The following is a 26,397-nucleotide window of genomic DNA, read 5'->3' as shown; positions in this document are numbered from 1 at the left end:
CTAGAGAGCAGCAGTGACATCACTGAGAATGTAGCCTATCTATTCACTAGAGAACAGTGGTGACATCACTGAGAATGCAGCCTATCCATTCACTAGAGAGCAGCGGTGACATCACTGAGAATGTAGCCAATCCATTCGCTAGAGAGCAGCGGTGACATCACTGAGAATGTAGCCAATCCATTCGCTAGAGAGCAGCGGTGACATCACTGAGAATGTAGCCAATCCATTCACTAGAGAGCAACAGTGACATCACTGAGAATGCAGCCTATCCATTCACTAGAGAGCAGCGGTGACATCACTGAGAAGGTAGCCTATCCATCCACTAGAGAGCAGCAGTGATATCACTGAGAATGTAGCCTATCCATTCACTAGAGAGCAGCAGTGATATCACTGAGAATGTAGCCTATCCATTCACTAGAGAGCAGCGGTGACATCACTGAGAATGAGCCTATCCATTCACTAGAGAGCAGTGGTGACATCACTGAGAATGTAGCCTATCCATTCACTAGAGCGCAGCGGTGACATCACTGAGAATGCAGCCTATCCATTCACTAGAGAGCAGCAGTGACATCACTGAGAATGCAGCCTATCCCTTCACTAGAGAGCAGTGGTGAAATCACTGAGAATGTAGCCTATCCATTCACTAGAGAGCAATGGTGATATCACTGAGAATGCAGCCTATCCATTCACTAGAGAGCAGTGGTGACATCACTGAGAATGCAGCCTATCTATTCAATAGAGAGCAGAGATGACATCACTGAGAATGTAGCCTATCCATTCACTAGAGAACAGCAGTGACATCACTGAGAATGCAGCCTATCCATTCAATAGAGAGCAGAGATGACATCACTGAGAATGTAGCCTATCCATTCACTAGAGAACAGCAGTGACATCACTGAGAATGCAGCCTATCCATTCACTAGAGAGCAGCAGTGACATCACTGAGAATGTAGCCTATCTATTCACTAGAGAACAGTGGTGACATCACTGAGAATGCAGCCTATCCATTCACTAGAGAGCAGCAGTGACATCACTGAGAATGCAGCCTATCCATTCACTAGACAGCAGCAATGACATCACTGAGAATGCAGCCTATCCATTCACTAGAGAGCAGCAGTGACATCACTGAGAATGCAGCCTATCCATTCACTAGAGAGCAGTGGTGAAATCACTGAGAATGTAGCCTATCTATTCAATAGAGAGCAGAGATGACATCACTGAGAATGTAGCCTATCCATTCACTAGAGAGCAGTGGTGACATCACTGAGAATGTAGCCTATCCATTCACTAGAGAGCAGCAGTGACATCACTGAGAATGTAGCCTATCTATTCACTAGAGAGCAGCAGTGACATCACTGAGAATGCAGCCTATCCATTCACTAGACAGCAGCAATGACATCACTGAGAATGCAGCCTATCCATTCACTAGACAGCAGCAATGACATCACTGAGAATGCTGAGATTTACAACCCTTTATTGTTCTACATACAAAGATCAGGTACGTAACAATATGCAGCGGTACAACCCTTCCCCCCCCCCCCCCAAGAAAAAAAAGAAAAAACGAAACAAAACTGCATTAACCCTTTGAATCCCTCCATCATCTTTAGCTAGCCGCGTGTTGTTTCCCATTAGTGAAATGGTAGGAGCCATGTGACTACAGGATCAGGGTTGTGGCCGCATATTCTTTACTCTGTTTTGCAGAGCGTATCTGTTGCATAGGGTTTTATAGACATGGTATATTAAGCCATGAATGTTTCTCTCATGTGTGTCAGGTGTCACCCGGGTATTTTGTGCAGGCTCTGGTAGCTGGGACTTTTCTGGGCACGCTTCCCAGGCATTTTACAGGTTGCCTTACAGTTTAATGGAAGACGCTAGTCGATTAATCTCAATCTGTAATGGAAAGTCGGCTCAGTTCACAATCCTGGGTCCGGGGCCAGGAGACAACACTTCTCCCTCCTGCAGCAGAACCTCGGGCTTAGCAGCTGCCATATTGAGTGTGATGGATCGTTATTAAGTTATCCGCAGGCCGGGTCTCGGCTTACTGGCCCTTGTGGCAGCTTGGTGCGGAGTGCTGGGGTGCCCCATGTACTGCTCTTCTGTAACTGAAGTCCTAGTAGTAGCCCCAAACAGAAATTATTTTTACACATTGGAAACACAGTTCCTCTACCCTGCGGCTTAGCATGATGGTGTAATGGTCATCATCGCACCCATGATGGATTGCTGTCAGATTTATGAATGCAGCTCTGGATGTGAATGGAGTATAAGACAGGATATATATGCTCTTTGAATTCTATGGTTTGATATGTCAGAACATTAAAAATAGGTAAAAACCACCATGTCATTATTTAGCAAAAATTGCCAAAGAAAATGCACAAGTAGGGTGCATTCACACTGAGTAAACGCTAGCTTATTTTGTAGAGTAAAATTACACTTGTAAATTTTGCTATCCCATTGACTTCAATGACATTTTACAGGCGTATTTTTACAGGCGTATTTTTTACAGGCGTATTTTTTACAGGCATATTTTTACACTTGTAAAAAAATATCATTGAAGTCAATGGAATAGCAAAATTTACAAGTGTAATTTTACTCTACAAAATAAGCTAGCGTTTACTCAGTGTGAATGCACCCGTAGAGTGAAAAATTAAAGGGATCCTATCATTGGATACTTTTTTTCTGACCCACACGTAGGAATAGCCTTAAGAAAGGCTATTGTCCTCCTACCTTTAGATGTGTTCTCTGGGCCACTGTTCGGTAGAAATACGTGTTTTCTTCGGTATGCAAATGAGTTCTCTTGCAGCACTGGGGGCGGTCCTCAGCACTCAAACAGCACTGGGGCCGTCCCTAATGCTGCGAGGGAACTCTCCAGCGCCTCCTCCATCTTCTTCTGGAATGCCCTCTGTGTCTTCTTCCGTCCTGGTTTCAGTCTTCTAGGCCTCGGGCCCAGGCACATGCCCAGGCCACAAGAAAATGGCCGCTTACACAGTAAGCTGATGTAAGTGGCCATTTTCTTGTGGCCGCTTACATAGTAAGCTGGTGTAAGCAGCCATTTTCTTGTGGCCCTTGGCCTGTTAGTCAGAAAAAAAGGGTATCCAATGATAGGATCCCTTTAAGTACACCCCTATTGCTCCTACTACTATGGGAATTAAAAGTTAAAAACTGGGTCATGCAACAGGACAATGGCCCCAAGCACTCCAGCAAAGGTACAACAGAATTACTGAAAATGGAACCAGAAGCAATGGGTTCGCTCCATGACTTGTTACTGTCACTCGGCCCCCCATCAGATATTTATGGCCTATCCTAGGGGAAAGAAGTCATTAAAAGAAAAATCCTAGAAATCCCTTTAAGGATCCCTTTAGGACCTGCACCTATTTTTCCAAAATCAGTTTATGTGGTAAAACTTTGGAACTTGCCCAAATGATTTTGAGATTGTTTTTAGTGGCACATTGTACTTCATGAGAATGGTAAACTTACATTTTTTTGCATTTGTTTATGAAAAAATCTGGTGAAAATTGGAAAAATAGGCAATTTTCAAAATAATAAATACTATATACTATATCGCTGCTTTATGTCGCATCATCTTTTTTTTATCGCCCTTTTATTTATTTTAAAAGTTAAAAATTCCAAATGGACAAAAAATTTCACAAACCCATTTTTTAGGGACCACTTCAGTCCATTAAATGCTTATATATTAGAACCCCCCCCCCCCCCAATAAATCAATAAATAAACCTGAACACGGCAATACCCCTTATGTGGCTGTATGGGTACATGGTGGGGCTCAGACTAGAGAGAGCGATGTCTGACATTTGGAGGGCAGAATCTGCTGGAATAATCTTCAGGTGTCATCGTCAGGTATCATTTGCAAAACCCCTAAATTACAAATTCTATGGACCCCCCCCCCCCCAAAAAAAAAAAAAAAAAAAAAAAGAACTCCATTTTTAAAACTATGAATATATCAAGTGAGCATTTTGACCCCATAGGAGTTTAACACAATTTATCAAAATTAGGATGTTTCAATGAAAATTTACTTTTTTTTTTTTTGTCAATAAAATGTTTTACAAATATTTTCACAATTGGGGGAAATTGCAGAGGCTCTGAGGTCAATTCAAAAAGGTAACCCCAAAAATATGACCCAATATTAGAAACTACACCTCTCAAGGAAGTTATCAAGCCTTGTAATGAGCATTTGGAGGCCAAGAGTTCTTCCCAAAAATTTATGTGCAAAGTGAAAATTTAACTTTTTAAAAGAAATATTCCATTTCAGGGCCCAAGATGTTTCACCAAAATTTTAAGTGGGTTATCTTTGGGGCAAAAAAAAGTTATTTGTTTTTGGGTTGGGTTTTGGAGTGTAGATTTCTTTTGCAGAGCCTTGGAGGTAGAATTCCAAAAGAGGTGACCCTATTTTGTAAATTCACCCCTCAAGGAATTTATCAAGGGGCACAGCAAGCATTTTTACCCCTCGAGTGCTGCGCTGATTTAATTTCCAGAAATGAATGTGCGGCTGATTTTTCTGTGCCTGATGTGTTTCATCTGATATGTGTCAGCAGAAACAGACACTACAAAAACAGATAAATTCCAAATCCCCCACTGTTCTCGCACTGGCTCCTAGTGCTGGGGGTCATTCTCGGGGTCACTTCGGTGTCTTTTCCCTCGTGAGCTCTAAACCTGGGGTGCACCCTGTTGTATACTCCTACAGCTTACATATTTACTTTCCCGCCACAGCTGGTTTTGCCCTAAACATATGACGATTTTTGGGTTTTCTGTGGAATTGTACAAGCTATAATTTTGTTAGAAATTATTTTAGATGGTAAAGAGACATATTCCGAATGGGCCAATCCTTTAGATGTGGTGATTGCGGCATCTAAGGGCCCGTGCACACAATGTAACGCGGTGTTGATTCTGATACGTAAACTCGTGTCAGAATCAGCGCTTCAAAACAGAATTCCATTGAGTTCAATGGGTTCCGTCTTACGTGCGCTACCCATTGAAATCAATGGGAGGTCTTTTAACCCATTGATTTCAATGTGTTACGCGCGTTAAACGGAACTCAATGGGATTCTGTTTTGAAGCGCTGATTCTGACACGAGTTTACGTGTCAGAATCAACACCGCGTTACATCGTGTGCATGGGCCCTTAGGGGTTGACAACCACAATTGGAGCTCAGCTCTCGCCATGGGTGTTACAGCTGTTTCTTACACCTGGCACCTGCTCAGTTCCTAATAGTACATCATGATGCGGGAAGTTACCTCGCTTCATGACATACTGTTACATCATGGTGTAGGAAGGGGTTAAGAGGGCTGTCCATTACTGAATGCCCACAATGAAGTGAAGCAACATATGTAAAGAAGAGGAGGCCAAAACTCCCCCAGAACTGTGAGAGACTGATAGTCACCCAGAAAACCACTGCTGTATACTGATTCTACAAGCTATTGATTCAGGGGGGGCACTTAGTTTTTTGTACACTATTTCCACATCAAATGTTATACATCTCGGGTTGGATTTACCTAAATTTATTGTTTATAATGTTTATATTATGTCATGAAAGGTAAAGCCATAGAAAGCAGAATGTGGACTTTCTTTATCCCATGCTTATGTGTTATATAATATATTCAGATACTCAGTATTATCTGGAGGTATAACCAGTGTAATGCTGTAAATATTTCCTTTGAGGTGGAGTATCCCTTTAAGGCCTCCTCTAGATATATAGTATGTATCTGTATGTGTACCATGTTGCTGATCTTCTCTGCATTTTCAGGGACCAGATTTTGGCTACGTAACAAAACTTGCAGCTTCCTCGAAGGTCACAAGCCTTGATTCCTTTGGAAATCTAGAAGTGAGCCCTCCGGTGACCGCCGCAGGCAAGAAGTACCCTCTGGGCCGGATTCTGATCGGGAGCAGTTTCCCTACGTAAGACTCTTTGGCACATGGCACCTCTGCGGACAGTCTGCATCTGATAAGCCGGGTCTTCCACTATGTAATAGGAACTGGTTTGAAGCTTCCTGGTGGGGGCGCTAGAAGGGGGTAGTCCCTGTGTCCTTTCTGAATTTGTCCTATAATTTTAGATCGTCAGCTGTCACATGAGTGGCAGTAAACACCTTTCTACTGCTTTGCTGAGCTGGCAGAGTTATTTGCGAGGGCACCTCGCTGCGCTCACCTCTGTAACTCAAGTATACACCCTGCCAGAGGTGCCGGGGGCACGCACATGGCTTATGTGTATCACACCAGATTGGACATTCTGCATCTCCCGCTGTGGCTACAGATCTGTATTACATGATCTCAGCAATAGTCTGCAGTTTGAGAATTCTTATGCTCTGTAGATTTGTGTCTCTTTGGGGTTTCGGCCAGGATCATCTATCTACTGCTTCGTGATCCTGAACGTAACCTCCATATATCTCCCTTAGAGTGAAAGCCTTGCTGCGTCTCTTCTCTTATTCCCACTGACTGCCCAGCACTATGTAACATCCATTACAATGGTCATGTTTCCCTTTGCTTTGTCTCCTCTCTTTACAGCTCATCTGGCAGAAGAATGACCAAAGTTGTGCGGGATTTTCTGTATGCCCAAAGGGTGCAGTCGCCCATTGAGCTGTTCACAGATTGGTTGTATGTGGGTCACGTTGATGAATTCATGACCTTTGTGCCAGCGCCAGATCAGAAGGTACAGTCAGTGGTTTACTGGTTTCCAGGGATGCATGTGCTGTATATACCCTTGGCATTCTTCATGTAACTTTAGGGTCATGGGTTCCACAATCTGTTCTCAGGGTCAGATCTTAGCGTACCTGGCTGCAGCAGTGCTGTACTCTGCTGTGACTGCAGCGTTCACGTGGGTGACATCACTGCTGCAGCCATATATACAAAGACCCCCAGGGACTACAGGAGAATATATTTATTTTATACTATTCCATCCTTATCGCGAAATGTATTATTGGATCTCGGAGAAACACCTTTATATACGTCCAACTCATTCCTTATAATAATGGAATACGGTATATGTAGTAATGTGCTGCTGCCACCTGCTGGATATCTGGAGCAATGACTGCAGACAAGATAAGTATTCATGGTACGAGAAGTAGGGACACTATTTTTGTTTGGAATGATGTTACTCATAGCGCCCCCAATAGGAGAGTGCATTTATTATACAAATTGGCCCCTTCAGCCTCAGTATAATCAGTTACTAGTTTAGATAAAATTGTACTTGCTGTAAATGTGTTATATTGTACAGCTCCACAGAATATGATGGTGCTATTTCAGTTACGGTATATGAATCAAATGCATATTCTTCTTCTGTCTCTCCTCCTTATCTTAGGGTTTCCGTCTGATCCTGGCCAGTCCAGCCACCTGCTTCAGAATCTTACAAGATAAGAAGCAGGAAGGACATGGAGATGTCGGCATATTGCAGGGTGAGAGCAGCGGCGCTTTCCCCTCCTGTAGCGTATTATTGTGGCTATTACAGCAATATTCAACTTTTATTCCCACGTTTTTCTGACAGGATTTGAAACCAAGCGATGGACAGTGACAAAGATCCTCAGCACGGACGCCATTGTGCACGAGAACCGTTACGTGCAGGTATGAGGCGCAGGCGTGAACCCAGCCTATGGAGTCATGTGATGTATGACATGTCACAGGGAATATATTTTCCCCGGAAGTGGAATGTTCATCCAGTTTTTCCAGAAACATAAATCTGACTACAGGTCATTGATAGTTTAGTCAGGTCAGAACTGTAAGACACAGAATGCATATTTATAAATGCACAGAGCCAAATAAGTAGTTATACCACATATTTATGAATATACAAGATTACTCATATATACTATGTGGGAGTGGCCGATTGTGTACTGGTGCGCTGTACTGTAGATAGGACTGAACCTTGTAATGCATTAGCAGAACATGGGGGGACTGAAGTAGGTAAATAAGTAGTTATACCACCTATTTATGAATATACAAGATTACTCATATATCCTATGTGGGAGTGGCCGATTGTGTACTGGTGTGCTGTACTGTAGATAGGACTGAACCTTGTAATGCATTAGCAGAACATGGGGGGACTGAAGTAGGTAAATAAGTAGTTATACCACCTATTTATGAATATACAAGATTACTCATATATACTATGTGGGAGTGGCTGATTGTGTACTGGTGCAATGTACTATAGATAGGACTAGACCTTGTAATGCATTAGCAGAACATGGGGGGACTGAAGTGGGTAAATATATCAGGACATTGGTGTAGGTAAGACATAGCTGTGGTCAGCAATAATAGGATGGTAAATACCTCTGATCGTCTTGCAGCACTGCATAGACTGGAACCGGGATATTCTGAAGACAGAGCTTGGTCTGACAGAGGATGACATCATCGATATACCCGCTTTATTCAAGCTGCACAATGGCCAGGCTTTGGCCTTCTTCCCCAACATGGTGAGTACTGAGAGACTGGCTGTCCACAATGACCACATTGAAGTCTCATAGATTTCTTTACTGAGATTCTTTATCCTTTTTATTCCCTCCAGGTTAATATGATTGTTCTAGGCAAAGACCTGGGAATTCCCAAACCCTACGGGCCTGTTATCAAGGAGACCTGCTGCCTGGAAGATTACGTCATCGATCAGCTCAAGCCTCTAGAACTGCGATGCACATTTATCGATGATATTGTGTCATACCACAAGAAACTGGGCGAGGTTCACTGCGGCACCAACGTCCGCCGGAAGCCATTCCCATTTAAGTGGTGGCAGATGGAAGAGCCTTAGTGGCCGACATGGCCTGGGACCTCCTCATCCTTAGCAATCTCCTCCTGACCTCCGGTCTGCACGGCCTCCTCCACTGATGTCTTTAGCGTTACGTAGTTGGGGGTCATTTCCTTGGGTTTAAGTTATTGCCATTTCTTTGGCCTAGTCAGGGACATCACTTGCCATTGTTTCTTAGCATGTGACATATCAGCGGCCATTGATATCACAACACGTATACATAACCCCTTAGAATTTTATGCCAGTAATAGCCGCCATTTTTAATAAAAGAACATGTGATGGTTGGATCTTCAGGTACATATATATAGATTTTTGCATTGCGGTAAAAAATCTCATGAAATCTACAACTTTGCTGCCAAATATAAGGGAGCAACAAAAAATATACAAAAATCTAAATCATGATACCAAATCACATTACACATGTATACAGCAAGTGCCTCTGATACACTGACCACTCACACAAATCTCACCACGCACCTATCATAAGTTATTACAGACAAGTTCTCGGTGCACCTTCCTGCCAGAATTCATGTCTTTTATGTATGGAGACAAGGACAGAGGTGATTGCTGAATTCCGACCACCCCATGGATGATGGGGGTGATGGGTAAAGATCACTGAGGATGGTTTTCACTATGTTATACGGAAATATCGTACAGTGTTATATACTCCCCGTTTTTGTTTTTAGTATCTTTTACCTGTGGTGTTGGGACTCACAGCGTTGCCTTTATTGGGATGTGATATTAATATTTTTTTTTACACTAATATCTTATTATTCCAAAAAGTTTCTTGTTTCTGGTATGTTTTATGTCATTGCACCTTATGTTCTCCTTGTCGTATCCCACTTACTAGAACAAGTGAACGGACTGAATTTCATTACCTGGAGGCGGCTCCAGTCACATGGGACAATTCTTACGCTGTTCAGTACTCTAACAAAGGAAAATCATGTAACCAACAAAGTGGGCTAAACGTGTTATAGAAATCCCCCCCCCCCTCCCCTGAACGGACTGTGGACGCAGTGCACATGACCCATGCTACATGTCTTATCCATGGCGTCTTTGTACACAGTGCCTTAGCCATAATATGTCTCCATCCTCATCTGGAAATGTCCTTCACATTTCAATCCCCTCATCTGTACCGTGAATCCTCCATCCTGTGTTATTACTAACAGCCATAATAAAATCTGTGGAATAAAACCTCCTTATTGTCTGATTTTTATTAGGGGGTGATGCAGAGTATAAAATGTTATAGAACTACGGTATACCCTCAGCGTCCGGACACACTGTGACAATGGCTGAAAACAGTTCTGTACTAGACACGGATGGCCTATCTCTACGATATACCGGGGGGGGGGGGGGGGGGGGGCAGTGGGGATTTGCGATTTCCTACTCTATATATACTCTTCCTAAAGCATGTGAAATCCTATCCTGCTATAATATTATAATATAAAAAGTTTGGATGTTTGTTCCTCAATCACGCAAAAAAGGCTGAACAGATTTGAATGAAATTTGGCACATAGATAGTTTGTAACCTCGAATAAAACATAGACTACTTTTTATCCCAGTAAATGACATGGCTTCACGACTGTTATGAATTTATGTTCAGCTTCTGATAAAGCCAGGTCTGTTATCTCTCTATGTAAACACTCAGCTAACCCTCAGTCCATTCCGTACATTCATTTGCATATTATCTGATCTGCTCCAGGCAACATGCTGACACACTGGATGGGAAAACATCTTTAATCCACATTGGCAGTTTGCAACTTTTAAACATGCCGGGAAAAAGAAAATCTAATTTGTTGCAAAATTCTAAAACAACGAGAGCTATGAAGGAAGACATAAGTCACAGACTTCTCCTCAAGCGGAGCTGACGGAGATCATCGGTGCCAACAACACATGCATCATATGGCGTCCCAGTGAGCTGCTGAGATGCCAGAACAATCACGGGCACAGCACGAGGAATGAGTTCAGCGGCAGGCCAGCTTGACAGCTGCAAAAATGCCGGAGCAGGCGGATTATCATCGCCAACAACACACTCATTATCTGACGTCCCAGCAAGCTGCTGAGTTCCCGGAACAATCACGGGCTCAGCGTGAGGAACAAGTTCATCAGCAGGACAGCTTAAGAGCTGCCAAAACGCTGGAGCAGGCAAACCACTGACAGGAGCAATTTGCTGAATATAGGTGGATCATCGACGCCAACAACACGCAGACAAAGTCGCGGGCAGAGGATAGTTTATAATATTGTGATGTCAGACAGGATAGGTAATATGCAGCTCATAATTTGCTTTTAAGCCTCTTTCCTGTAGTTTGTCACTCCTTAACCATATTAAAGATTCAGCAAAACTGCCCTAGAACTACATCTGTCAAGAAGAGTAATAGTTACTACTTAAAGGGGTATTCCCGCGTCGCATACTCACCAGTCTTCGTTGCTGTAAATTCTTCTGTCTTCCGGCTTTGTTGCGTCATTGGTGGGCGGGGTTTACATATGCAAAGCCAGCGGCGAGATGCCGCTGGCCCTGCGTGCACGCTCATAGATAGTGAGACCAGTGTAGCCTTCACAGTGCGACTACAGACCTGGCATCCGCTGTAATAGAAAGGCGGATGCCGGGGAGTGTAGACGCCGGCACAGGTGCCTGCTACATCGCTATGTGCCTGCCCTGCATGAAGCCAGCAGCGGCAGGAGCTCCTGTTATTCCGCTCCTCCGGCCCCCCCCCCCCCCCTCCCCTCTGGAATAGCAGCATTGCTCCTGCTGCTGCTGGCTTCATGCAGGGCAGGCATATAGCGATGTTGCAGGCATCTGTGCCGGCGTCTACACTCCCCGGCATCCGCTGTAATAGAGAGGCGGATGCCGGGGAGTGTAGACGCTGGCACAGTCTGTATTTCCCCCCAAAGGGTAAACTACCCCCCCCCCCCCCTTTACAGGCTCACTCCCGTGTACTTAGCCCCTCCTCCCTCCCCCCTCAGAGCAGCAGATACATCACTTGACATGACCAGATAAAGTAAGTAAAAAAAAATGAATAAAGTAAGATAGTGGACAAACAAAGCAGTTTTGCTGAAGCAGTGTATTTAGGAAAAGTCTTACATTCACATTAACAAACAGTATAGATAGGATCCTTGTGATGGGACAACCCCTATAATGGACTCTGCTATGTGGCTAGTGCTTTTCTACTGGCTTAGGGCCCATGATATTCAACATGGACAAAGGAAATAAGCTGGGGCCTGTCTCTTATTTGAGATGTATTTCACAAGAGCACAGTTCACACTACAATAAAGGATGGATGTACACTAGTGCTGTATAGCTGATGGCGGGTCCTGTGCACCCCAGTCAGTCACTGGCTAGTACTACTATTTTGCAGACAATACTGTAGGGCACCATTTATGTAACCACTTCTGTGTACACAGAACTGACATGTGAAAAATATCCCATTATGGGGCCACTGTTGCCAACACTAGTGGAAGCAAACAAAGCATATTATTCAGTGACATTAAACTTCCCTTTTGTCTTCAAAAAGAGGTTTTGCAGCAGCTGAGGTGTATAAGGGATAATATTACTCCAACAGTGACCCAAAGATGCAGACGGTGTTGTGTCAGCACAATGGTATACCACTTGTGCCCCCGCAGTTACACTTACGTGGCCTAGCAGAATCACAGAACCTCTCTGGGGTGACCGTCTTCATCCAGGGCCTCTACATCACTTCCAGAGGTCAACTCTATCAGCTTGTCTCTCATTTTATGGGTCAGTCTACCAGCTGCAGACCTCCTTCATCCATCTTCCTCTATTTCTCATTGTGAGAGTGAAGTGATCTTAGTGGTGACTCTGTTCTTGTTCTGCTTTCACCTTAAACAGATTGAGATCATATATTTTAATGTGACCAGGAGAAGAGGATTAGCAAATAAATATGCACTGATACTAACTACATCCTCCAGCTCCAGCATTGATGTAACACCGACATGTTGTCATTGCTGCAGCCTCTCTGCATACAAACAGATCAGTAGTGATAGACCAGACAGACTAACGCCACACGTTGCAGAAACGCAGGAATGGCTATAAAAGGAATGGGAAATACAGAGAAAATACATCTACCTTCTGCTTAGTCCAGACCCGGGTGTGAAGCTACGCCAGGGTTTGGCTCAAAAAAATGCAACAAAATAAGCAGCTTTACTGCAACGTGGAACTTAGACTGAGGCCTCACATTATGGAAAAGCTGCTTTATTTTTATCGCCGATTTTGCTGTGTTTTTTTTTTTAGCCAAACCCAGCCGTGGCTTCAGAAGGAATGGGAAATATATAGGAATCTCTTATACTTCTCCCTTTTGCTCAATCCACGCATGGCTCTGGCTCAAAATAAAACAGCAGCAAAATCTGCAACAAAAGAAGCAGCTTTTCCAGAGTGTGGGGCCTTAGTCGATATTCAGATTATCTTCTTGAAGTCAAAGGGATGGAGAGCTAGCCAAATAAGTCAAGGTCTGTGAGCCCCTTTGCGGTAATTGATGCCTCCTTGCCCCTTTGCTGTAATTAATGCCTCCTTTCCCCTTTGCTGTCACCACAATGGACCTGATGTATCTCTATTTGAAACCACATCTTTAGAGCTAGTTCAAACGGGGCAAGGATTGGCGGATTTTGGTCCTGATTGCGACACGGGAATCAGGGCCAAAATGGCAGGCCAAAATACGCCTGCCACGACTGTTGCAGCTTCCGGCTCCAGAGTAGGCCCAAATGAATGGGCCTAGCCTGGAGGGTGCTGCCGTGAGGCGGACCCGAGGCTGAATCAGCCACAGAATCCGCCTGAAGAAAGGGCAGCTCGCTTCTAAAGTAAGCTGGCAGTCTACATAGATCTCTATTGTGAGGGGGCAGATTCTGCCAAAATCCGCCCCCTCTTTCCCCCTGTGAACGAGCCTTTAGGTCTCAGCTCATCACTGTGCATGTGCAAGGGTTGTTCTATGACAGAGCTTGACTTCTTTGGCAAGCTCTCCACCCCCTTGACATCAAAAACATGAATATTAAACGAAAGTTTTTTCCTGGAGGGTGGCAGGATCATTCAGTCTTTATAAGAACACCATTGCAAAACAAAAGCACTGCCCTGTTCGGCACTGAACATGGTTTGGGTGCTAAAATCGTGCTGACAGATTCCCTTTAAAGGGGTTGTCCCTGCAACAAATATCATATTCCCTGCATAGATCATATAAAATTAACAGTATTTGCCATTTACAGATGTAGCAGCCATTAGCATCACAGTTTCTGGGTTATGTTATCAGCGACGCAGGCTGCTCCAATTGTCTTGTAATGAGTTACACTATCAGCACAGTGCACCATGATATTATACCATGACTGTCTTCTTAATGATTGCTGCTTTTGTACATGCTGTTAAAAAATTACTCAGCGAATAGCTACAGTATGACTATTATTTCCATCATGTGGCGCCACCTGCTGTTAACAATGTATAGCAATCTAGGCGTCCATCTAACACTAGGTTCACACTAGTGTTCTAGTCTTGATTTAAAGTTGTAGGAGATTCCGTCTCAGATTCCACTTAAAATCAGCAGAAAGAAAATCCTGCAAGGAGGACTTTTCCCTTGGACGATTTCAGCACAAAAACAGTGGAAACCTGGAGGACCCCATTATAGACCGGGTAAAAGCGGGTAACTACTTTATAAGTGGACAGGGTTTCCGTCTTTCGTGTCCCCTTGTGGACCTGAACACTAGTGTGAACCTGGCGTCAGAGGTGCTGAATGCTGGTGGCTTAGAACACTCATTTTCCCCACAACTAGGTCTCTATATTATCCCCACCATATCCTTGGCCTTGCCCCCCTTCATTCATTTAGATGTTCGTATTCCCAGTTTGACCACTGTTTTTAAGTAACTTAAAGGGGTTGTCCCATCACAAGGATCCTATCTATACTGCTTCTTAATGTGGATATAAGACTTTTCTTAAATACACTGCTTCAGCAAAACTGCTTTGTTTGTCCACTCTCTTACTTTATTCAATTCATTGTTGACACATCCCTTGACTTATCTGCTCAAAAGTCAAGTGATGTATCTGCTGCTCTCAGGGGGGAGGGAGGAGGGGCTAAGTGCACGGGAGCGAGCCTGTGTTTCTAGCTATTCCTGTGTCTGCACCACGTGACCTAGGTCCTTGCACTCAGATAGGGGAGAGGAGCTGCTTTCATTTCTGAACTCGTCTTCTGTTCTCCCAGTTATCAGGCTAGCTAATTCAAATGTGTTCATTATGGCAGAGACAGGCAGTATTGTGCATATAGTGTTTTTTTTGAGGACCTTTGATGACATCACAGGTCCTTCTGCCGCCCCCATAGGATCACGCTATGCAGTGGGCAGAGCTACATGCTAATTTGGGGGTGGAGCTAAACGGCAGGTTGCATGAAACCCGCCCACCAAATGACGCAAGAAACCAGGAAGAAAGAAGATTTTACAGCAGTGAAGACTGGTGAGTATGCGATGTGGGAATACCCCTTTAAGGCTGGGGCTCCACGGGCCAGAAACGCCGCAAGAAAAATTGCAGCGTTTTACAGTACTTGCAAAGTAAAAACCGCAGCGCGGACACGCTGCGATTTCCAAAACTGGTGTGGTTTTGGAAATCCCAGTATATCAATTATATCTACAGAAACGCTGGCGACTTCCGCATAGAAATAATGATAACAGAAAGCTCATGGAGAAAAACTCTGTGAACTTTCTGTTCAAAGTGTTGCGGGAAAAACCCGGCGCGTTTTTTCCCACAGCACTTAAGTGCTGCATATCGTCCTGTGGGGCCTTATACTGAAGGGGTTATCCGGTTTCTATTATGAATAGCCTATCGTTAGGATACGACATCAGTATTAGGTCTGTGGGGATCTAACACTCTGGACCCACCATAGATCACCAGTACCAAGACACTGCAGTACCTACACTTGAAGCTATAGTTTGTACACCGAGTGAGCAGTGAGTTTCGCGGTATGTAAACATTACCAAGAACCACGCTGTCTCGGTACAGCTGATCTGCAGCGGTCCCGGGTGCTGGACCGCCGCAGAGCTAATATTGATGGAAAAATAGGATAACCCCATTAATTTGAAGAATCACAGGGAGGTGGGGGTTATACAGTTGCTAGAAAACAGTCACACGGCACTAGCCTGAATGAGGTGTATAAGCAGAATTGTACACCTTCAGAATTGTACACCTGTAAGGCTTAGTTCACGCGTTGAGTAATTTGTTTTATGGCGTACTTGTCAACTCTCCCTGAACGCCCGGTGATGTCACCCTGGGAGACCCTTCACAGGGTAATTTACAAATGGCAGATCATTGAAAAAGTGGGAGGGGCTCTTACAAGGGGCGTGGTCTTCATAAAAGTGGATAGCTACATATGCTGAGGCCACAACTTCCCGGGGTCCCAAAACACAAGGCTGACCTCCTGGACACATATTGATCTCTATCAGACCAGGTGGAAATCTCCTGAGCTCCCATTATTTCATATGTGACCTGGGCACATTATATGCTGATTATGTCACATAAAGGGGTGTGGCCAACACATTGGAATCCCATGTTATACAACAGGGGCACGGCCTTCTCCTGGGACACTTGTCAAATACTGGCATAGTATATAAACTGACCAAATACTGAGCGTGTGAAAAAGGCTCCAGCAAAGTCTGAGCCCTGCCAAACATGGCTGCACAACACTAGTGTAATATTAGTGATATAACTGACACGTCATATACATATGTCAGCCAATCAGGCGCTAGAACACACATTTATACCTGATATGATCTTCTGATTGGATAACACTTCTGTCAATCTTAAAGTGACTGACAAATCACATGATAGAAACCGCCCATCCCTATGGAAACTACAAAGGTTATTCAACACACCATCGAGACTAAGAATCTGAGACAGAGCGGCCTAGAGAGGGCCGGACGCTCTATACGCGCTCTTAGGCTTTGATACATGAGATTGCTTTCACCTCTATGGTATTTTGGTCCGCCGCGAGCGGTTTGATGGGAATTGGGAGGTTTGTAAAGTTGCAGACAGAAAATGGCGGCGGTCGTGTTATCCTTGAGACGTAGCGGGTCTGTGCTGAGGACGGCGGGGGCGATACAGGTCAGAGCTGTAATACTCGGTAGTATTGTATACGTGTGTGTGTGTGTGTGTGTGTGGACAGTATATAGGGGACTGGGCCGGGCACATAGATACTACAGATACGTCCACTGGTGTATGTTACTGCTTGTTGTTGTTTCCTTCCTCTTTTGTGTTATGGTTGCAGGTGACAGTGGATGACTCCTATTCTCCATGGTGGTGGTGACATTGCCCTGGTGCAAGGTGAACTGCCTCAGGCCTTGTCACTGACCAGAGGTTGCTGGAAAACATTGGTCAGGGGGTGCAAAGCTCTGATCCTATTCACAACTGCAAGCTTAGACAACGCCAACCCCCAGATACAGGAGCCATAGCAAGACTCCAGGAGCCATCTTATTATTATACCTGACAACCTGTACGAATACAAGTGTCAACCACAAGAGCGTGGAGACCAGTGTTGTCACCCAAGTAATGGCTAATATACATATAATGGCTATATGTGCACACACAGGAGCGATGAAAGCTAAGTCCTGACCAGAACTGTTCTCATTCACATCAGAGTCTTTAAAATGTTTCATATAGTTGATAAAATAATCTGAACAATCCCCTGCTCAGGCTCAGACCTACTCCGATACATTGTAGCAAACCGTGAGAACAGGAGGATCCAACAGTATCCTAGTCATGGTACAGTAAAGCAAACACTCAGCCGTGATGAATATGAGTGTTCGGTCAGGATTCTGGTGAGAATGTTTCCCTCCACTGACAGCAAGTAGAGATCTGGAAACTTGAAGAATGTATAATATATTAACAAGTACAGTATGTTAGTAGTAGTGTCTTCCCATTCTCTGTTGGCAAATCATCTCGCCCAGATATCTTGTCTGGTTCCACCAGATTCCATTTTATTAGGACTCTACAACTGAATGCAGAACAGGACTGTGACGGGAAATACAGCTCAGGTCTGGATTCACACATCTTACATCTGTATTGTATACAGTATGTACCAGCTGTAAAGCCTGGCCTTGGATCTAATGAGCTGAACTTGCAGGGATTTATATTTCTGTAAGTTCTGATTATTAGGCTTGTGGTCAGAACGGCTGTTATAATACATCTGTCCTTTACATACCCTATAACAGTGTGAATACAGCCTGACTCCAATACTTCCCTGATCTCTCAGTATCAGGATAAGACATGTGAGGGCTAGTAAGACCCAGACAGAGATGAGCAAATCACCAACGTGATGCCAGTAAAGGCTACAGATGCAGAGCTCTGTCATGAGGGGTAGCCATTATGGCGTCATTCACACCAGGTACTATTAGGAGTCTCCTACCACTGAGCCCCAAATACTCAGTGTATTATAGAGAATTACAGGAGCAAATGAGAAATATCCGTTACCATTTAGATTTAGCAGCCAGTAGTCTAGGAAAGCTGGATAACCGCCCCTGTGTCTATATTACTTGCCACCCAGCTTTCCAAGAAGTAGATATAACAGTTAAATTGAATCTTTAACGCCTTGACAGAAGTGACTGGAGACTTCTATTCACTGAGGTGTTATGTTTAGGGTTGATACTCTGTAATATGACTATGCACATTGTGCCCCATGTTGTGCTGTAGAATTGTCTTTGTGCTGCTCTCTGTAGGTCTCTGTTTTAGTGCCTGAGCGCAGCAGATGATTCTCACAGGATCTTGTGACAGTAAATTTCTCACACTAATAGTCCATGGATCAGTGATCTGACTGAGGCTGTGTGTGCACACTGGCCAGGAATGAAGCTATAGTAATGCTAAGACGCTTGATGGTGTGCTAGTTGCGGTCAAGTAGTTGGAGCACAGAGATCATACTGCAGCTTTGTGGGTTACCTATGATTTTACTTCCAATTGGGAATATCTAGCCTTAGTCTATGGAGTATTTATCCAGGCAATTCAACAATAACACCTAGCAATCCCCCCACTCCATTCAGTTTTATTAATTTATTACTGCATTACTATGGGTTTGTGGCTGTATTACAGTCCTTGACTTGCAGCCATGTTACTCTTATAAAATTAGAAGTAGCACAGAACTGTACACGGCTTCTCCTGTGCAAAGGTCGTGTCATTAGACGTCACCACATCTACTGACCAGTGTGGCCTTGGTAGTTATTAGGTGCTTATCTCAGGCAGCCTCACCCCACTATCCAAAGGAACTTTCTATAGCAATAGAGAAACCTCCATAAATTTCCAAGCGCTTTGTGTGCAATTTTTCAGTATGGTCTACCAGAAGAGTTGTTCTTGTTGGTTTTCTAGAATGGGGGGCATTCTGTGTGCACGCTGTGCAGTCTCGTGTATTAGGGAGCATTCTGTGTGCACGCTGTGCAGTCTCGTGTATTGGGGGGCATTCTGTGTGTACTCTGTGCAGTCTCGTGTATTAGGGGGCATTCTGTGTGCAGGCTGTGCAGTGTCGTGTATTGGGTGCAATTCTGTGGACACATTGTGTGGTCTTGTGTATTGAAGGCATTCTCTACATACTGTTCAGTTTTGTATAATATATATTAGGTATTAATTTGTATATACTCTGTGCTGCCCTGTAATATTGATTATATATTGCTTATTTACACAGTAGTGTCCTGTAATATTGGATATATATTAATATGTTTATTCCTATATTTGTAGATCTCCCGAGGAGCTCAGACCGCTGCTGCACCTGCCTCTGCAGCCACAGCCCGCATAAAGAAATTTGCAATCTACAGATGGGACCCTGACAAGCCTGGGGATAAGCCCCGCATGCAGACTTATGAAGTCGACTTGAATAAGTGAGTTCACAAATCATAGAATTTCTCCACAGCTCAGTACGGACAGTGGCTGCTGCTTGTATATGTAAGGTAATGATTAGAGGGGTTGTCAAGGAATTGGACAAACCCCCTGTAGAGAACGGGGGAGGTGTAATGTTTAAAAAATAAAAATCACACTTTCCTGTCTTCAGTTCTCCGTTGTTTGCCATTGGTGTCTGTTCATTCCTCCTGTCACCTGAAGCCCTGTACTACACTTGATCGCGTGACAACAGAATGCTGGAGGACATGTTAGTGTGTGTGTGTGTATCCTATCCTATTAATATTATAAAGGTGAAAGTTTGTGAGTTTGGATGTTTGTTCCTCAATCACGCAAACCCCGCTACACCGATTTGGCTGAAAGTTTCCACAAACATAGTTACTACACTGGATTGTGCAATAGGCTACTTTTCGTCACAATAGCGCACATATGTTTTTCCCAGGACTCCCACAAAACCCAAACTAGCATCACTATCTCTGCAATCTCACACACTTTCAACCATAGCAAATCACAAAACTTCCTATTGCCCTCTACAGCTTAGCCCCTAAGGGCTAGTTCACATGTGAACTGCCCGCGCGGGTTTTGACACCGAGAGAGACGCGGCGAGCTGCGTCTATCTCTTGTCAAAACCCGCCTGCCGCGACCATCGCGGTCGCGGCTTTCCCCTCCGCTGTCGCCTCAAATGAATGAGCCGACATAGGAGAGTGCTGCCGGGGGCGGAAGCCGCGCGGCTTCCGCCTGAAGATAGGGCAGGTCGCTTCTTTTCTCCGCTAGCGGCAAAAAAAAGCCCGGCGGTCTACATAGACCACCATTGTAAAGGGGCGGATTTTGAAGCGAAATCCGGTGTCAAAATCCGCCCCTTTGCCCCCGTGTGAACTAGCCCTAACCCCACACAATCACATTTACACATACTTTACCACTTTGCCCCTCACCTTAACGATACTCCAGGAGGCCACCTCTTCAATGCTCCGGAGCAGCCACGTTTGCCGACCCTCCACCCCTTTCACGATCCACGACACCCTGTGGAATTCCTCAACACCTTAGAATTACCCGGCGTCCCTTCACATAAACTAGAACTGAACATTGGCGTTCCTGTTCTACTCATGCGTAATCTGGATGCACCCCGATTGTGTAATGGCACGAGGCTACGGGTCACACAACTATGAGCAAATATCATTGCAGCCACTATTCTTACAGGAGCAGCTAAAGGTGACAGTGTGTTAACCCCACGCATTCCAATTATACCAAATAATTTCCCATTTCAATTCAAACGACTACAATTTCCCCTTAAATTGGCTTTTACAATGAGCATTAATAAATTCCAAGGACAAATGCTGAAAGTAGCAGGAATACATTTGGCCACACAAGGCTTCTCACATGGACAACTTTATGTGGCCTGCTCAAGAGTATCCTGTGCCCAAAAGTTACATGTACTGGCGGAAAATAACAAATCATACAATGTCTTGTATCGAAGTATATGGTAATACCTCTGTCCCAAAGACACTATGTACAGTTTCTCAGAACACCGTATAGCAGCTGAAATACAAATTAACTTCAACACAAAAGTCTCACGTATTCTCTGGATTATAGCAAAAACAAGATACAGAGTTACATTTCATATCCCATACCTTATACACACTACTAAAACCTTACCCGCACCTGTATTTACCCACTTCTACAATCACTGCTGACTAAGTCGTGGGTACCAGCTGGTATATAATATATGTGTGTCATTTTTTTGATTGTTCCTATTCTCCACAGGGGTTTATCCAATTCCTGAACAACCGCTTTAATTGCAGAATTGAGGCGTCAAATACATAGCAGGAAGCCACTGTATACCCCAGTATGTGACTGAAAGCGTATGGAGGTTCAGTTATGGCCCCATCTAGTAGTAGAGCTCAGACAGAACCTCAGGTCAATACAAGATAAGAAATGTATTTCCAAATTAACTTCACTGTTAAGGATATAGCACAAATGTGCATCAGGTGGAGGTCACTGCTAGGTTGCTTTTAGACATGAAGGGGGGAGGGGAATCACTGGAACCCTGTTCTGTGGATATACCATAAATGTATGAGATGGAAACACACCTTTTAACCATTTCTTTTCCAGCTGTGGCGCCATGGTTCTCGATGCACTCATTAAGATAAAGAATGAGATGGACCCCACTTTAACCTTCCGCAGATCATGCCGAGAGGGTGAGTGTGTTCCTGTTCAAGTAACATTTATGAGTGCTCTTTGTGCTTGTCTGATGCCTCTGCTTCCATTCTCCAGGTATCTGTGGCTCTTGTGCCATGAACATTAACGGTGGGAATACGTTGGCATGCACCATAAAGATCGACACTAACCTGAATAAAGTCACAAAAATCTACCCCCTCCCTCACATGTATGTTGTGAAGGATCTAGTGCCTGTAAGTACTTCAGTTGCGATACCAAGTTATTTGAGATCTAGTTGGGCCAACTCACTTTAAAAGTAAAATGGAGAAAGGTAGAATGCAGTACCCACTTGTCCTGGTAGAGGGCACTCTTCCTTCACCAATAATGATTGTGTTTGTGAGCACTACTGTCACCTAGCAGATGATTCCATTCAAAGCATGTCGCAAAATCCCTTAACCTTTCTGTTCATTAGACAGGTGATCATAATTTATTTATTTTTTCTTCTCCTCTGAAGGATTTGAGTAACTTCTATGCTCAGTATAAATCCATAGAGCCCTATCTGAAAAAGAAAGATGAATCCAAACAAGGGAAAGAGCAATATATTCAGTCTATCGAGGACAGAGATAAGCTGGTAAGTCATGGTGTGATGTGGGCTCCACATTGTAGTCCTAGCTATGTATGTTCTCCTATAAAATAAATCTGCATAAATGACACTTTGTAAATCCATTATGTCACAGTTCCTGGGTTACAGCCTGAATTATACTCCCATGCTGACACTTTAGGATAAGTGCCAGCAGAAAAAGGCCACTTGCCGAGTGCATTTGTCATATTTCTTATCCAGTACTTATCCTGAGTTACATCCTCTATTATACTCCAGAGCTGCGCTCACTATTCTGCTGGTACAGTCACTGTGTACATACATTACATTACTTATCCTGTACTGATCCTGAGTTACATCCTCTATTATACTCCAGAGCTGCACTCACTATTCTGCTGGTACAGTCACTGTGTACATACATTACATTACTTATCCTGTACTGATCCTGAGTTACATCCTGTATTATACTCCAGAGCTGCACTCACTATTCTGCTGGTACAGTCACTGTGTACATACATTACATTACTTATCCTGTACTGATCCTGAGTTACATCCTCTATTATACTCCAGAGCTGCACTCACTATTCTGCTGGTACAGTCACTGTGTACATACATTACATTACTTATCCTGTACTGATCCTGAGTTACATCCTATATTATCCAGGGATTATACCTCTACCCTCAGGTTTTGTTTTAGCTATTTTACACATTACTGTTGGTGTTTTATTACGAATTTTGATCTTATTGGATCTCTCTTTATTACACATCTGCTGCTATCATTTACCATTTGTGCAGTGAGTGACCCCCATGTTCTCCTCTCTTGTGTGTACAGGACGGGCTCTATGAATGCATCCTCTGCGCTTGTTGTAGCACAAGTTGTCCAAGTTATTGGTGGAATGGCGACAAGTACTTGGGCCCAGCAGTCCTCATGCAGGTAATGTTCTGTAGGTGGGATTAGGACATTACTCATTTACGTCTGCGTGCGTGGCACTTTACTTTATTCTGGAAAGGTCTCTAAATCCAGTATTCAGTGTCAGAAGCCTGTACTGAGATTCAAGCATATACAGTTGGGGTGAATACACACAGAAGTTTCTTTGGTTCATCAGAATGGGGTTGTTGCATGTCTGTTATCTGCATTATATGGCGCTAATATCATGTTCTTGATTTCAGGCTTATCGTTGGATGATCGACTCCAGAGACGATTACACAGAGGAACGACTAGCCAAACTGCAGGATCCATTCTCCCTGTACCGTTGCCACACCATCATGAATTGCACTAGGACGTGCCCCAAGGTACCAGATCCTGAACTTGCTCCCTCAGGAAGTGGACTGGTTATTGACGACTTAACCTGTTCATAAACTTACTGATATTCACAGAATACATTTTCAAAACTGTCACAACACTTCAGTATGGACGTTTCATTGTTATTGGAGTGTAGCATGCAGTCATATCATGTATTATGTGCTGGGATCAGGCCCTAGTTTTATAGGGATCCTATCAGCACGCTATAGCATATAATGATAGACACAGTACTGTGCAGGGCTTGAGATAAGTTTTTCTAAATCGCTTTTTTTATTGTCCACTGCTCTGTTGCAGATAAATTTTGAGTTTTAAGATAGGATTTTTCTGCAGCGGGCAGCAATTGTATAGGCAGTTTAGAAAAACGTCTCAAGCCCTGCATGGTACAGTGTCTGTCTTTTATATGCTATTTTGCACTGACAGACTCCCTTTAAAAGTAATTAGTTAGGTCCAATGTTAATATGTAAGGGGGGAGTAACATGGCAGAATTACAAAGTGGTCACAATCATCTGTTACTCATCTCTTTTATACATGTATCACTTCTGATACAATCTGTCTATTTCTAGGGTTTAAACCCTGGTAAGGCCATTGCTGAAATTAAGAAGATGATGGCAACCTACAAGGAAAAAGCAGCCACAGCCTAACATGGTAGAGCTTGACCAGTCATACGGGCGACATGCACAACGGTCCTTTCCTCCTGAAGAGTTTTCATCGCTGTTTCTGTACTCCATCCATTACGCTGCTGGAAGTTGTCAAGGCCTATCTGCTTCCTCCTAATATGTTCTGCTTTAAGGAAGTAAAGGACTAAATCCTAAACATCTGTATATTCAACGAATTATTAAAGATTTTGTTCTGTAGATTTATGAAGACTAAATGAAGGTAATAAATATGGAGAGACGGCTCGAGTGTTCATTTTATGATCCTACCGGAGGGCATAGTGTTTCACTGTGGGATGTGTGGCAGCATTCAGGACTATGGAGTCTGTAGGCCAAACCACTGACTCAAATTCCTAGTTTTCCACAGACCAACTCTAAAGGTAAGTTCATACGGAGTTTTTTGGATTGGAACCTGAGGTGGCCTCCGCCTCAGATTCCGATCCAAAAGCCGGGTCGCCGTGACTGAAAGCCGATGCAGTGCACCAGCATCCAGCCGCGCCCTCCACTTCGGATTAGGCACAATGAATGGGCCTAGTCTGGAGGAGGGAGTGTCTTCAGGCCGAGTCGCGAGGGTTTTGATGCAATTACGGCTTCAAAACCTATGTGTGAACTTACCCTAACTCCATTGTATGTGGCGAACAGTCATGATTGGACAGAAGCAGTAAAGATCCTCATCTCCTCTAATTCATTAAAAAGACAGGCATTGAATCCCTTTTGTAAGTAAATATATAACAAACTATACATCTCATTAATTATTCAATATTAATAATTGTATAGTATCATTTTATTTTGAAGTCGGAGTCTGCAATATTTGTTTTTCCAACTCCAGCCATAATTTGTCCCGATCCCACAGCCCTGTTAGCTTTGTCTATAACACTGCTGTGAACATAGGGGCCGAAGTTGGCATTAGATCTGTCATTATTACATTGCTGTCTCTGTAACCATCTATGACCTCCATGCAGTGAGTGCACAGACGGCTGCCAGTTAGCAGTAGGGACAGAAAAAGGGACAGTAGAGAGCAGAAAAAAAAATCAGCCCTTTATGATATTAGTCAAGTGCGGTTTTATTTAATCTTAATCGCATCCACCCATTGCGGGAAAGCTGTGTTTTCTTTTCAAAAGCGCAGCAATTTAATGTAATATATGGAAAACTTGCATTTTCCACTTAGACTTGCATGGCGGTGGGAGGCAAAAAATAAAAAATGCTGCAGAAAAGCAGTGAAAAAAAAAAATACTTTTCCTTTCTGCAGTTTGTTTTTTTTTTTTTTTTAAATAAAGGCCAGGCTCCACATAGCATAAAAGCTGCAGATCTATTGTCTCATGCTGGTAACAACAGTATGGGGTAGAAGAGCCACAGGGAATGCTAGCATCATAGATGGATATGATACTGGGTCCTGGGATCATTCTGGAAAATACAGCTGATGTCTGATCTTTTTCTCCCAGACCAAATCAATCTATGTAAAACTAGCCTAAGGGGCCATTCACACGGTGCAGATCCATGTTCTATTCCATTACCACACCTGTGGCCTCCAGCAATGGAAAGCCAAAGTTGTGTCTGCTACATGTTTTCTGCCTATTATATGGTTATTATATGGCTCAGATGAGTAAGTGGTGTCTTGTGCTGCGGCCCTGTGGCCACATTGAGCAGGATCCTTATTTTTTTTCCACACATTCTGCTTTAATCTCTGGCTCTTATTGAAAACAATGGAAGGAATCTTCCTCCGATTCTGCCTCGTGAACATACTCTTATATTTCCTATGCTGCCATAAAGTTCTATCTATTATCTAACTGAGCTGGTATCCTACAATTATAGTCACTGGGAAAATCGTGCAGGAAAAGTGAAGAACTAGCAGTAAATCGATGTGAAGATAAGATAGTCCCATCATGGGGAAATTCAGTGTGTTACAGCAGCATGGATAATACAGTAATATATTACAAGAAAGACACATACAAGCTCATAGCAGATAGAAAAGATACTAAGAGTCATAGCAACTAAGAAGAAAAGAAAGACTTCAGGAACATTTAGTTTTCTATGCAGAGTGATTGCCAGATGTAGATTATACAGTCTATGTCTAAATTGTTGCAGGTTTAAGATCT

At 43.6% G+C, this 26,397-nt stretch overlaps 2 protein-coding genes across 2 annotated transcripts in view; both read left to right on the top strand.

The window, feature by feature from the left end:
* The window catches only part of LOC142208935 (protein-arginine deiminase type-2-like), a 30,528-nt gene extending 21,551 nt beyond the window's left edge, over positions 1 to 8,977 (top strand). The window contains exons 11-16 of the mRNA XM_075277815.1: positions 5,757 to 5,908; positions 6,512 to 6,656; positions 7,305 to 7,398; positions 7,488 to 7,564; positions 8,287 to 8,412; positions 8,505 to 8,977. Coding sequence (XP_075133916.1) covers positions 5,757 to 5,908; positions 6,512 to 6,656; positions 7,305 to 7,398; positions 7,488 to 7,564; positions 8,287 to 8,412; positions 8,505 to 8,741 — 831 coding nt within the window. The 3' untranslated portion in view covers positions 8,742 to 8,977. The remainder of the gene's footprint in view (positions 1 to 5,756; positions 5,909 to 6,511; positions 6,657 to 7,304; positions 7,399 to 7,487; positions 7,565 to 8,286; positions 8,413 to 8,504) is intronic.
* Positions 8,978 to 16,696: 7,719 nt separating this feature from the next.
* Positions 16,697 to 24,543, top strand: SDHB (succinate dehydrogenase complex iron sulfur subunit B). The gene is made up of 8 exons (XM_075277814.1): positions 16,697 to 16,821; positions 19,438 to 19,577; positions 21,703 to 21,788; positions 21,865 to 22,001; positions 22,262 to 22,378; positions 23,178 to 23,279; positions 23,516 to 23,638; positions 24,212 to 24,543. The coding sequence occupies exons 1-8, from the start codon at positions 16,756 to 16,758 to the stop codon at positions 24,287 to 24,289; spliced, it is 849 nt and encodes a 282-aa protein (XP_075133915.1). The 5' UTR covers positions 16,697 to 16,755; the 3' UTR covers positions 24,290 to 24,543.
* Positions 24,544 to 26,397: the final 1,854 nt, after the last annotated feature.

Source organism: Leptodactylus fuscus, chromosome 6 (genome assembly GCF_031893055.1).
Source record: "Leptodactylus fuscus isolate aLepFus1 chromosome 6, aLepFus1.hap2, whole genome shotgun sequence".
Lineage (NCBI taxonomy): Eukaryota > Metazoa > Chordata > Amphibia > Anura > Leptodactylidae > Leptodactylus > Leptodactylus fuscus.
This window is presented reverse-complemented; position numbering and strand designations above follow the sequence as displayed.